Raw genomic sequence first — 14,531 nt, 5'->3', positions numbered from 1 at the left:
AGAAAATACGGCGGGAGGTTGGTTATAGGTTTTCTATACAAGGAGAGGCAGGTGCAGAGAAAGCGCTGCCAAACATCATGATAGAGGCTGATATATTGTGGCGTTAAAAAAGACATTGGCACGTACAGGCTCGCAGTTGATATATAATTTCCATATTTCTGCTTTTCACATTGAACGTGCTGACGATTGTCATACTATCACGGGGAAAGTGCGGACTCTCTAAAACAGTCACCCGCTATCTGCTGCCATGTCAGCGGCTGACCTAGCGGTCGTTTTCCTGGACGTTATATTGATGAAAATTCTGAAGGCATTTCCGGATGAATTTTCCTTCCTGTTTTACGTCCGCGCTTGTAGAACCCACGTCTTCTTATTGCCGCCCGCCACAGATTGCTCTGTTTCGTTCACCGTCGCCTTCACCTTTGATCGATTTGTGGCCATTTGCTTCCAGGATCTAAACGCTAAGTACCGCACTGGGAGAACGGCGGATGTGATTCTGACCTTTGCATCTTCACTGAGTTGCTTACAGTTCTTCATGGTCCAACATATATATCTTTACTTTAACATGCCTTTGCATGCAGAGTTGAGAATTACTTGTGTCACTATTTTGGACAGTAATGTGTATTCTTCGTTCTGACTTTTCAACTGTGACCCCATTCCTTGTTGTTGTCCTGCTCAAAGCTTTCACCTTCACGAACCATTTAGTGGTCAGAAGAGCCCACGGCAGACTCCGGGCTCCAAGTAGTAGTCAAAATTACAGCGACCCCGAAAAACTGCGAAAATCCTTGGTTTTACTGCTGGGCAGATTTCATCCTGTATGGCGTGGTATGGGGTGACGGCTATGGGGAACAGGATGGTTCATACAGTGGACGTCTCACGCTGTTTGCATATTCCTTCATTTTTCAATGAACGGTGCTGCATGCTGCAACATCTGAGCTCGTTACCTCGTTAGTCAGACTGAGCTCAGTGAACAGCTGAAGGAGATGCTACGTTCTCCTCTGTCGCTCATTTTGAAAAGAGATCGACACTGATGGTCTATGAAACCAGCGTCCTTCTCTTCTGTTTTCAGGAAGGCAGTCGGAATGTTGTCCATTGATTATCGGTGTTGCTCGAGGTTCGCCCTGGATGGACGGACACAACTCTGTAGTTTCAACCCTTCATGTCCCTCACCCTTCCCTGAGGATCCTTACCAACCTCATCCATTGCCTCTACAGCTTTGTTCAGTTCGTTAAGGAGGATTAAACACTCGGTAACCACTCGGATGCAGGCTACAACCACAAACATAATCCCAAATGTTAGCCCCAGAAACGTAAGAGGGTTGCACCAGACAACAAAGCAAGTATAGAACACACTGAATAACAAAAAATGCTGCTGTTCAAACACATTGGAAGTTTCAATGTTATAACGCACGACAACCTAATAAAAGTACGAATAACATACAACCTGTCAATGGGATAGTCACAAATCGGGTCCATGAAACTGACAAAAACATTTTAAGTAGACTTAAAAATCGACTTAAGTATCATCAGGCTAATGACCATCTGAAAGATCACGTCGTGAGAGCAGTGACAGCTTGATGTTTCTGAGAGTAACTCGCTCCACATGCTTGTAGCCGAAAGGATGGAAAATTCCTGGCCGTCAAGGCACCTTATCGGAGTACAGGTTTTCAGAGTCATTAATAACCTGAAGATTATGGGTCACACTGTTTTTAACTCAACTTCTTTATTGAAAGGCAGTGAGGCATCAATGGCTCAAAAACATGGAAATAACACATTTGACTCGCACGCTCCGTCACGATAACTCACAACAAAAGTACTAAAAGCGACACAAGCCAACTGCCTGAGGAACTCCGCAGGTCAGGCAGTTGACCAATGGGAATGAATAAACAGCCGAAGTGCCGGGCCGAGACCCTTCTTCAGGACCAGAAACGAAGGGGTGAGACGCCAGAATAAAAGGGTAACGGAGGAGGAGGAGGGAAGCCAGACGGTGATAGGTCAAGCCTGATGGACGGGAAAACTAAAGGGATGGAGAGGAAGCAACCTGATTGGACTGGAGAATGGACCACAGGAGAAAGAGAAGCTGGAGAGAACCGATGAGGAATTGATAGGCAGGTGAGAAGAGGTAAAATGCCAGATTGAGGAATAGAATAAAAAGGGGAAGGGTTATCATTCTTTCCACGGGCAGGAGAATCGATATTCATGCCATCAGGATTGAGGCTACCCAGACAACATAGACTGTAAGTGGTTGCTGCTCCATCCTGGGGATTGTCTCATCGTGCAAGAAGAGAAAGCTGCGGAACAGGAATAGCAATCGGAATCGGAGGTTTTGCCTGGGGGAAGATCTGTTTTGGGTCGCTGGAGCTGAGCTGCTGGACGAAAAGTCCCCCGATGAACGATGGGTCTCGCCAATGTAGAGAAGGCTGCCTCGGGACACTGAACACACAGACTACCCCAGTGGATTCGTAGGAAGATTTTTGCCTCACATGGAAGGGCTGTTTGGGGACAAAGACTGGTGCTGAGGTAGGAGGTGGATGGGCAGGTGTAGCGCTGTGTCCTCTTGCAGGGATAAGCGCTGGGAGGGAGATGAATAGTGAGGTTCGGAATGGAAACGGAATAACGGAGGAAGTGACCCCTGTGGGAAGTGGAGAGCGGTTGCGTGGCGGTGATAGGGAGGTAAAGATAAATTTGTTTCAACGATCTCTTTGGAATGGCTGAATTTACAAATTATGATTTTTGGGTGCAGAACGTCAGGGCGTGGTATATAAGAGCAACTCCATCACTGTTAAGGTGGCGGAAGACCTGGTGAGCGCGGACAGGCTGATCCCACTTTTAAAGCGATGCTACCAACAACGATATCACTAACTCCCAACCCATCTCTCCACTTTCCACAGGAGTCACTGCCTCCATAATCTCGTTTCATTCAGCCCGCCACCCCTAACACCCTCACGGCGCTTATCCCTGCAAGCCCCCAAAGTGCTACAACCACACATTCATCTCCTCTCTCACCATTAGTCCAGGCCCAAACGCGTTCCCTCCAGGTAAGCAGCATTTCACCTGTGAATCTGCTGTGGTCGTCTGTTGTGTCTGGTGCCCTTGGTGCGGCCTTCTCTACATCGGTGAGACCAGTGATCAACTGGACCTCATTTCGTCGAGCGCCATCGCTGCAGCGTGAAAAGCGGCGCTTCCCAGCGTCCCAACATTTTAATTCTGATTCCCATTTCCGATCCGACATTTTTAGTTTATTGGTTCCTCTCGTGCCGTGGGGAGGCTTGCCTCAAGGCGGGGGAGCGACAACATAATTTCCATCAAGGTAGTCTCCAACCTGGTGTTATGAATGACAATCAAAAAATACCCCTCCCTCTCCAATCTTCTGTTCACCTCTTTGGGTTCATGCCTATTTTCACCTGCCTATCACTTCCTAACTGCTTCTGTTTTTCCTGTACTCCACTGTCCTCTCTTAACAGATTCCTTCCGCTCCAGCCCTTCACCTTTCACCTGGTTTCCTCTATCACCTTTCCCCTCCTCACGCCATTTTATTCTGGCATCTCCCCTATTACTCTCCAGACCTGAAAAAGGTCTCAGCCCAATACGTCAACCGTTTATCCATTTCCATATATGCTGCCCGCCCTGCTGACTTCCTCCAGTGTTGTGTGTGTCTCTCTCTCTCTCTCTCTCTCTCTCTCTCTCTCTCTCTCTCTGTTGCGTTTGGTTTCCAGCATCTGCTGAACTAGTTATGTTTATAATATATATTTGAAAATTTGAAATGGATGGAGATGCACGGACGGATGAATCATTCAGACATAATTCACACCGTTCTTGTTTTCAGAGATTCCATTATCGGAGAAAATGTAAAAGGAAGCAAATCAACTCTAATCAGAAATTCTAATTCACCCCAAAAATAAACACAAACAAGTATCACGTCAGATTTTCTGCTCCTAATAGGGGTGAATTTTATACGAACGAGAAACACACTGTAGTAACACATAATTTCACAACGGTGGTGCACTTCAAAATAATGCAGAAGTTGTCACACTTTACCAATTCAGACCATTTCAGCTTCCAGAATGTTAATAAAATATCAGTAAATGTATCGAAAGTTATAATCATTGTTTCAAAGAGCAGGAGCATCAGATCCAAATGCAAACAGATGGAGACAAGATCAAAGGCCTACAGCACCACAGGCCAATAAAATGGCTGTGATTATAAAACATTTTACTCGGGCTTTGACCAGGACAGTAATAAAACCTCACCGAACCGGAAACAAAAATGTGTTATGTTGAATTGCCAACACATTTGAATCTTTCTCATTCATTCCCATGCTGCTGAGAACTTGGATCAGATTCCCACATGGTGGATGGTTCTCTTCCCGCCACTGTTGAGAGTACCGTTGCACTCAATGTGGATGGCCCATTTAGAAAGCAAAGCATTTCTAGAGTGATGCCTGGAATACGAGGGAGTGTTTTCCACAATTAGAAATTTCAGCCAATAGTCCAGCTGGAGTGTGGGGAAATATTTTGCAACAATAACAGTGAATGATGAGCAAATCAGCATGAGTTTCACATGTAGAGGTTACAATTCGAGGGAAAAATTAATTGCTAACTCTCTCCACTTCTGATCTCTCTGCGAGGATTGGTATGTGTTTCTTCGTCTTACCCTTCCTCAAGTTCACAATCAGCTCTTGCGTCTTATTGATGTTGAGTGCTAGGTTTTGACTGTGAGACCACTCCACTAGTTGGCATATCTCACTCCTGTACGCCCTCGCATCACCACCTGAGATTCTACCAACAGTGGTTATATTGTCAGAATATTTGTAGATGTTGTTTGAGCTATGCCTAGCCACACATTCATGTGCATACGGAGAATAGTGCAGTGAGCTAAACGCACACCCCTGAGGAGTGCCAGTGTTGATTGCCAGTGAGGAGATAATCTCACCAATCCACAGATTATGGTCTTCCAGTTAGGAAGATGGCACAGCATCAGGGTAGGGGGGAGTCCATTCAAAACACTGATGCAGAGAAATTTCTTTAGCCAGAGTGTGGTAAATCGGTGGAATTTGTTGCCTCATGCAGCTGCAGAGGCCACGTCGTTGGATATATTTAAGTCAGATTGTTAGATTCTTGACATGGCTTCAAAGATTACTGGGAGATGGCTGGGAACTGGGGTTCAGGAGAGGACAAAAAATGATCAGCCATAATTGAATGGCCGAGCAGACTCAATTGGACAGAGGACCCAATTCTGCTGTTATTCTTTTGGTCATTATGGTATTATACGTAATTATGATATGAAGTACAGAGCAGCAAGCTTAAATGAGAGGCCATCTCAGAAAAATGAATTATCACTCTGGGGAAAAACGTTAACCAGTGTAATCAGTATGTCCCTCATGGAAGCCATCCCAGTGATCCGAGCAGACAAGGTGATGACAAAGAAACATCGAGTGCCCAACTCAGAGTTACAGACCACTACCCAGAAACCGAAGGAATTACAGGAAAAGCTGGTTGACATTAAAAAAAATCAACAATACATAAAATACAAACAAGGTAGTAAGTGCAGAAAATGTCAAGAGAATCCAGACACAATCCAAGACATTTCAGCATCCTGTAGCAGTTTAACTCAATCTTGGGAAATAACATTCAACAAAATCTTGCTTTAAGAGTCTCCATCACTTCATAAAGACACCATAAATTCAAGCCTGATCCAGTTTTAGAGTCAAAATTTTACAAATTATACGATAATCAAAACATTATTTCAGATAGGACAATCCATAATAACCAGCTGGATAAAATATTACAGGATAAACAAGCAGGGACAGCTCCTTCAATCGATAAAACCATTCCCAACATTCAAATTCCTGAACCAATGGAACACCTCACCACAGGTATTGCTTGTGTCATCAGTCAGACAAACAAAAGATTTTCTCTGTCAATCAGCTTCCACATGTTTCCAGTCTGTTGCAGCCACGTCCCACTGCTGATTCCCTTCTCCTCATCATATGTTCTTACCCCGACCATTGTCCAGAGGCCCAAACTCTGCCCTGTGCAGACCTGCCTCTGGTTTCTAACTCTGCTACGCTGCACATCCAGCAAATGGTTTCCCATTCTGCTTTCGGCCTTTACAGGACAGTGTGTTTTCTAGCAACCCTTTAGAAGCAGGGAAGATGACCCATAATGTGGAAATGAGCCATGAATAAGGAGATTAACTACCAATGTCATTCTCCATCAGCCCAGAGATTTGAGGGGTGAAGAACATCTCAGACAGAACTGCGATTAGCTCGACTTCTTCAGTCTGCAGGAAGTTCAAGGGAAACCTCTTCACCCACAGAGCAGTGACTGTTTGGAACACATCACCGCAGAGAGATCGAGAGTGGAACAACAGGGGAGGATTTAAAAGGACCATCATGCAACTGAATCATTGGCAGGATCAGCTGGCATGAGTTAACTCTCTACAGTACACTCGGTGTGTTATAAATTCACTAAGTACCAATGACAAAGTTCAAAATAGAACTGATTTATTTGTCTCAGATCCAGAATATTAAACTCCAGTCCCATTAAAGGTGAATATGCATCAGAAGAAACTCCTCCCAAGCCCAGTGACCAGGGTGCAGAACTGGGTGTGGTGAGCAGCAGCAATAATTGCAGAGTTCAGCACCGACAGACACTCTCGAAATTGCATTCAGCAACGGTGATGGACAAATATCCAGCATGCAGCTCATTGAAAGTTTCTCCCAGTGTGAACTCGGTAGTGTGTCACAAGGTTAGATAACTGCGTGAATCCCTTCCCACATTTACTACAGGTGAACGGCCTCTCCCCAGGGTGAACTCTCTGGTGACTTTGTAGGTGGGATGATTGAGTGAATTTCTTCCCACAGTTTGGGCAGGTGAACGGCTTATCTCCAGTGTTAACTCGCCGGTGTCTCTGTAGGTGGGATGACTGAGTGAATGTCTTCCCACAGTCTGAGCAGGTGAATGGCTTCTCCCCAGTGTGAACTCGTTTTGTGACTTTGTAGGTCGGATGACTGACTGAATGTCGTCCCACAGACTGAGCAGCTGAATGGCCTCTCCCCAGTGTGAACTGATTGGTGTCTCCGTAGGCCAGATAATAAAGTGAAACCTTTCCAACAGAATTTGCAAGTGATTGGCTTTTCCCCAGTGTGAAATCGCTGGTGTCTATGAAGGTCGGATGATCCATGGAATCCCTTCCCACAGTCAGAACATGTGAACGGTTTCTCCCCCGTGTGAACTCGCTGGTGTACCTGCAGATCAAATGACCGAGTAAATCTCTTCCCACAGTCTGAGCAGGTGAACGGTCTCTCCCCAGTGTGAACTCGCAGGTGTACCATTAGTCTAGATGACTGAGTGAATCCCTTCCCACAGTCTGAGCAGGTGAATGGCCTCTCCCCAGTGTGAACTCGCTGATGTATCTTCAGTTTAGATGAAAAAGTGAATCCCTTCCCACAGTCTGAGCAGGTGAACGGCCGCTCCCCAGTGTGAACTCGCTGGTGAGTCATTAGGTCAGATGATCAAGTGAATCCTTCCCTACAAATTCAGCAGATGACCAGCCTGTGCCCAGTGTGAACTGACTGGTGTGTCCACAGGTGTGATGACTGACTGAATCCCTTCTCACCCACAGAACAGGTGAATGGCCTTGCCCCAGTGTGAACTTGCTGATGTACCTTCAGTTGAGATGACCAACTGAATCCATTCCCACTGTCTGAGGAGGAGAACGTCCTCTCCCCTGTGTAAAATGGCATGCATGCCAGTCGGTCAGATGACAGAGTGAATCCCTCCCTACAGTCTGAGCAGCAAGGACGAGTCTGTTGGTCAGATGATCGAGTGAATCCCTCCCTATAGTCTGAGCGGTAAGGATGTTCAAGTGAATCCCTTGCTCCACTTCTTAAATATCTGGACAGAGACAGCAAAACTGGTGTGTTTAAGATTCCCGAAGACAAATTCCTTCAAATTTCTAACCTGTAAAAAGATTTACAAAAACCATCATTGGATGAAAGACAATATTAATATTGAGATCACTTCAGTAGCTCACGTGTGATCTGTTACAGTGAGGTGCAACCCAAGTTGGAGAGAGAAATCATCTTTTGACTAGACACGGTGCTGGTATCTGGAATGACCATCAAATTCCCTGATGCTCTTCCTGTCTCTAAGAATGGGGCATTTCTGCCATCTCCAATCTGTGACCTGGCTCAGATGACTCTCTCCACTGGTATTATTATTATTATTATTATTATTATTATTATTATTATTATTATTATTATTATTATTATTATTATTATTATTATTATTATTATTATTCCCAGCTGTATGGGTGCCTGGCCCCACAGTAACTGAAATACTCTCACGCAAATAGCCTTTGTTAACGTACAGCTGGGATTGTCTTTTATGTACTGTTAATTTAAAGTGCCACAGTTTTAACACCATGTAAATATCTCCTACTCAGATGTATGGTTGGTCTGCACAGCTGTTAAAAGGAATCCGAGTGAATATAATTATTATTTATGTCTAAGTACAACACCGAAACAGGTCCTTTGGCCCATCTAGTTTATGTTGAACTATTTAAACTCTACTCCTGTACACCTACAATCCAGGTACCTACACAAACTTCTTAGATGTTGAAAATGAGTTCGCATGCACCTGTTGGGCTGTTTGTTCATTCCTCACCTGGATGACAGTCTGCATGAAGATGTTTCTCCTCATGTCCCCATTAATGTTTCACCTTTCACCCTTAACCCATGGCCTCTGGTTTTAGTCCCACCCCTTCTCAGTGGAAAAAGCCAGCTTGAATTTACCCTGTCTTTAACCCTCATAATTGTGGTATACCTCCATTAAATCTCCCCTTAATCTTCTACATTCCAAGGAATAAAGTACTGACCAGTTCAATCTCTCGTTACAACTCAAGTCCTCCAGACCTGGCAACATCGTTGAGAATTTTCTCTGAACTTTTTCAACCTCTTTTACAACTTTCCTGTAGGTAGGTGAACAAAACTGCACACAATACTCCAAATTAGGCCTCACCAATGTCTTGTACAAAGTCAACATGACATCCATCTGCTGTACTCAGTACTTTGGTTTATGAAGGCCAATGTGAAGAAATCTTTCATTCCGTCCCTATCGAACTGTGACACCACTTTCAGTGAGACTTAGACCTGTGTTCCCAGCTCCCGTTCCTCTACAACACTCCTCCGTGCCCGACCAGTTACTGTGTAAGACCTACCCTGGTAGGTCCTACCAAAGTGCAACACCTCACACTTGTCTGCATTAAATTCCATTTTTCATTTCTCAAACCATCTTTCCACCTGGTCCAGTTTGCACTGCAAGCCATGATAGTCTTCCTCACAGTCCGCTGAATCCCCAGTCATGGTTTCAACCACAAATTTGCTGATCCAGTTGAACACACTATCATCCAGATTACTGACACAGATGACAAACAACAACAGATCCATCACTGATCCCTGTGGCACATCACTCGTCACAGGCCTCCGGTCAGAGAGGCAACCATCTGCTACCACACTCTGGCTTCTCCCAAAGACAGTGTCTCATCCAATTTACTATCTCATCTTGAATGCTGAATGTCTGAAACTTCTTGACCAACCTCCAACGTGAGACTTTGTCAAGTGCCTTGCTAAAGTCCATGCAGACAACATCCATTGACTTGCCTTCATCCACTTTCCTGATAACTTCCTCGAGAAACTCTATTATTGGTTAGACATGACCTACCATGCATAAAGTCATGCTCTTTGTCCTTAATCAGTCCACATCTATCCAAATACTTATATATCCGGTTCCTGCACATATGTTCCAATAACTTTCCCCCTACTGATGTCAAGCTCACCAACGTACAATTTCTTAGTTTATTTTCAGAGCCTTTCTTGAACAGTGGTACAATATTGGCTGTCCTCCAATTCTCCACTGCCTCACTGGTTACTAAGTATGATTTAAATATCTGTGTTTGGGTCCAAACAATTTCTGCACTTATCTTCTGCAGATTCCTGGGGAACAACTTGTCAGACCCTGGGGGTTTACCCACGATAATTTGCCTTAAGACAGCAAACACCTCCACCTCTGTAAACTGTACAGGCTCCATGAAGTTAATGCTGCTTTGTCTCACTTCTACAGACTCTGAGTCCATCTCCTGAGTACATACGAAAGCAGAAAAAATCTCCCCCATCTATTTCGGCTCCTCATCTGGATTACCATTCTGATCCTGCAAAGGATTAATCTTTTTTTTCCCTTGCAATCTTTTTGCACTTAACGTATTTGCAGAATACCTGAGGATTCTCCTTCACCTTGTCTGCGGGGGCAACCTCATGCCTTCTTTCACAAGTGTTCACGTGATTTTCCTGTACTTCATAAGTACCCCATTTGTTCCTATCTGCCTGTACCTGGTGTGCACCTCCTTTTTATTGATCTGTGAGATGGATGCCAAAGGGGTGATAGAAATGCATGGTGGGAGGTGGAGCATGGGGGGTGGGGTAAACTAAAGTTGCAGGGGGTGTAACAGAAAATAGTGGTGGGGTTGTGCAGGTGTTGTTCAGACATCAGACAAGATCAGGAATGAAAAACGTTGAGCATGATGCAGTGAATATGCTGAGCCCTGTATATTTCAATACAAGGAGCATGATAGGAAAGGTGGATGTGTTCAGGGAATGGATCAGCACCTGGAATTATGACACTGGGATCTGGCAGCTGTGGACTGGGACAGGCTGCTTTATGGCTTGTGTGCTTCGTAAATGGCAGGCCTTCAAAGTGAAATTTTGAAAGTACAAAGTGGGTATGTGCTTGTCAGAATAAAAGGTAAAGATAGAAACTGTAGGGAACGTTGGATTTCAAGAAATATTGAGACCCTGGTGAAGCTCAAAATGGAGTTGTATAACAGGAATAGGCAGGTAGGTTCTTATGGAGTATAAGAAATGCCAGAGAACAAATTAGATATAAATCGGGATGGCTAAAAGAAGGCATGAGGTTGCTGTTGCAGAAAAGATGAAGGATAATCCTCAGGTATTCCTGAGACAGATGAAGAGCAAAAGGATTGCAAGGCACAAAGTTGGTCCTCTGGAAGACCGGAATGGCAATCCACGTGTGGAACCAAAGAAGATGGGGGAGATCTTAAATATTTTTTCATCTCTATTTACTCAGGAGATGGACACAGGGTCTATGGGAGTGTGGAAAAGGACATGACATGGTGCTCCCTACAGGAGGCAAGTGCACAAATTGTTGGGCCCCTAGCAGAGATAACCAAATCATCCTTAGTGAACAGGAGGGGAGTGGGCACTGGGGGAGTGTAGGATAGCCAAAGTTATTTCACTGTCCAACCTAAAACATTGAAATCCACAGCATATTCCAAGCCATTCAGCCCACAATGTTGTGCCAACCATGCAACTTACTCTAGAAACTGCCTATAGTTTTCCTAGCGCATAGCCCTCTAGTCATGGGTAATTGAAGAAGGTGAAAATTTAATGGGAACATGTGGAAAACCGCTTCACTGAATCGATTGTGAGAGTGTGGAATGAGATGCCAGCACAGTGGTGCATGTGAGCTCGATTTCACCATTTAAGAGAAGTTTGGATAGGAACCTGGATGGTAGGGATATGGAGGGCTATCGTCCCACTGCAGGTCATTGCATCAGACAGCTTAAATGTTTTCAGCATTGTCTAGATGGGACATATGGTCTGTTTCTGCACTGAACTTCTCCGGGTTTCTATGACAGAGAAGCTGGACAAAATTGATTGGAAGTGCAAACTGGTAGGAATGACGATGGAGCAGCAATGGCTGCAAAACCGGGAACAATTCGGGAGGTGCATGGTAGATACATCCCAATGAAGCATTAGAATGGCAGGAGGTCACAACAATGGTTGAAATGAGATGCCAAAGCCAACATAAAAGCCAAAGAGAGGGTAAATAATAGAGCGAAAAATATTGGGAAGCTGTTACAAACTAACAGGTCTGAACAACATCTGTCTGGTGTCAAGAAAGCAACCTCTCCCTCAATGTCGCAAAAACTAAAGAGCTAGTTGTGGATTACAGAAGGAATGGAGAATTGAAATTGTCTTAAAAAGTCTCTCCCTTAAGTGGACTGTGAGCATTTCGAACTTTTGGCAATACTACTTTAAAGAACTGGTTTTGCAACATCGCTTTAAGAACAGTTTGAGCTGCATCGCTTTAAGAACTGTTTAAGCTGCCGCACAGCAGCTGATTTCCGGTTACGTTAGTGTTTGCTTACTTTTGGGGGGTTTGTTTTCAGTGTTTAATAAACGTGTTATCTGTTATATAAACCCTTGCCTAACTCATATATTTATTGTTGCCTGAATACGTAAGTCACAAAAACTCAAGAGCTGGTTGTGGATTACAGAAGGAATGGAGACAGGGTAAACCCCTTTGCTGTTGAGAGGGTGAACAGCTGTACCGAGGAAGAAGGGCCCAAAGGATATTCAGGACCCAATTCACCACAACCACAAACTGTTCCTGCTGCTACCATCAGGGGAACGGTCCCACAGCAAAAGGATCAGCAGTCTCCGGGACATCATCTTCCACCAGGCCATCAGAATGATTAATTGATTTCTGCGTTATATAGACTGTCCTAATTGCAAACTATTTATTATGAATTCCTATAAATTACACATTGCACATTTAGATGGAGACATTACCAAAAGATTTCTACTCCTCATGTATATGAAGGATGTATGTAATAAAATCAATTCAATTCACCCTTTCCACTATCTGCTCTCTCATTCTGGCTCCCATTCCCCCTACAACTTATTTTAACCACATCATCCCCACCCCCCGACACTAGCTGTAGTAAGCCTTACCACAAGGATATTAGTCCCCTTCTTGTTCTGTTCCCCGAACTAAGGAATCTTCTATCAACCCTTTGAATTCCCTCTCCACACCCCCCCCTCCCCAACAGTTTCTAAAGTGGTCTACCTGTTGTTGTGGGGTTGACCACAAGAGTACTCTGTGAGAGCTGTTTAACCTCATTCCCCTTCCTGACTCTCACCCAGTTTCCTGTGTCCTGCACCTTGGGTGTAACATCTCTCTTCATGTCATATTTATCACCTCCTCCAACTCCTGGATGATCCGGAATTCATCCATTTCCAGCTCCAACTCCTTAAGTGCAGGGTTACAAGCTGCAGCTGGATACACATCTTGTAGGTGAGGGTGTCAGGGACTCTGGAGGTCTCCCCACCTTCCCACCAATGTATCCTCTAATTTGTAATGACCAGTGTGCACATGAAACCTGTATTGTCCAATTTTTTTTAATCCAGTGTCAACATGTGCACAGTGAATTTTATATACAGAGGTATTCATTTTAACAGCTAGCAAATCACTGTCGAAAAGAACTTTGATCTCCTCTGGGTCTAATCAAGTTCACCTGCACTGTCACACAACCTGTGTAACAGGCCTGTAACGGGTAATGAAGGATTTTCTCACCAGAGCTTTTGCACTTTGTCTATATTGTTTGCTTCTAAATTACACTTCAAAAAGTCACATTTCCAAGAATCACTCCACTTTTTCCCACTTGTAAATTCTCCAGCAATTTTTGCATCTCCGCAATAGACACAGATAATACCAGTTTCTGTATTCTACATAAATATTTTCCCGAACCCTCCCCTAGGTGAACTCATTGATGGCAATGCCAGTGAATCTGAAGAGGAGGGTAGTAGTCTGTCTCACTGGAGACACCTGACACATTTGTGATGTGAAAGCTAATTGTTACCCAGGGCAAAAAGCTGTTTGATATAATTACCTTCCCAGAGAGAAGGAGTCAAAACATGTTCTCACGGGTAGAAAAGTTCAGACCAGGAGGAGGTGGAACAAAGCAACACACACAAAATGCTGTAGGAACTCAGCAGACCAGACAGTATCTATGGAAAAGAGTACTAATGCTGAGTTCCTCCGGCATTTTGTGTGTGTTGCTTGGATTTCCAGCATCTGCGGATTTTCTCCTGTTTGGCATTGGAGGTAAAACGGATGTGATTTTCTCAACAGCTGATGTAAAAGATTGTTGTGTCCTATCTCTGAGTTCCCAATCCTTACATTTAGATAGCCGGAGCTCAGCTCTGTCTGAGAGACACATCGGTTCCCATTCCCTCACCAGCGGGAAGCTCCCCGGGGCCTGAGTACGGATCGTGGGGCTGAGAAAGAGGGACGAGAGCAGGACTGTGCCGGGATTGAGGGTCAGAGAGACTGGACTCACTGCAATCGACCCTCATTTGGTTTTATAAAGGCTGAACCGGAGAATCTTCTTAACTGCAGCCGAGTTTTCGAGGCCTTTTGTGAACTGCGCATGCGCAACATTCGAGAACATCGGCATCTGACGCCTGCGCATTCAATCGGGACTTCAGCGCAGGCGTCAAAGAGGCCGAATTTTTCAACGCAGCGCCTTCTGGGTAATCACGGTGCCATTAAAAGTTTCTGGAGGCACCCGTTACGTGTCCATATCACTTTTTTTGTGTATAGAATACTCAGCAGCTCTTTTAACACAGAAAGCCGACCCCATAATGAATACAATTAATATCCGCAACCTTTC

At 44.5% G+C, this 14,531-nt stretch overlaps 1 protein-coding gene across 3 annotated transcripts; it reads right to left on the bottom strand.

Moving 5' to 3' along the window:
* Positions 1-5,690: 5,690 nt before the first annotated feature.
* Positions 5,691-14,272, bottom strand: LOC132377470 (zinc finger protein 214-like). 3 transcript variants are annotated; one of them, XM_059943746.1, is made up of 2 exons: positions 14,199-14,272; positions 5,691-7,960 (listed from the first exon to the last, which is right to left on the bottom strand). In XM_059943746.1, the coding sequence occupies exon 2, from the start codon at positions 7,498-7,500 to the stop codon at positions 6,892-6,894; it is 609 nt and encodes a 202-aa protein (XP_059799729.1). In that variant the 5' UTR covers positions 7,501-7,960; positions 14,199-14,272; the 3' UTR covers positions 5,691-6,891. The 3 variants fall into 3 exon arrangements, with proteins under 3 accessions (XP_059799729.1, XP_059799730.1, XP_059799731.1); XM_059943747.1 differs by having other exon boundaries at positions 14,039-14,264; XM_059943748.1 differs by lacking the exon at positions 14,199-14,272 and adding an exon at positions 13,749-14,024.
* Between the last annotated feature and the right edge of the window lie 259 nt (positions 14,273-14,531).

The sequence above is a fragment of the Hypanus sabinus genome, chromosome 18 (assembly GCF_030144855.1).
Source record: "Hypanus sabinus isolate sHypSab1 chromosome 18, sHypSab1.hap1, whole genome shotgun sequence".
Classification (NCBI taxonomy): Eukaryota; Metazoa; Chordata; class Chondrichthyes; order Myliobatiformes; family Dasyatidae; genus Hypanus; species Hypanus sabinus.
This window is presented reverse-complemented; position numbering and strand designations above follow the sequence as displayed.

What these genes read in the sequence shown, in the direction of transcription:
- LOC132377470 (XM_059943746.1), bottom strand. Translation starts at nt 7,500, where the DNA reads ATGACTCACCAGCGAGTTCACACTGGGGAGCGGCCGTTCACCTGCTCA.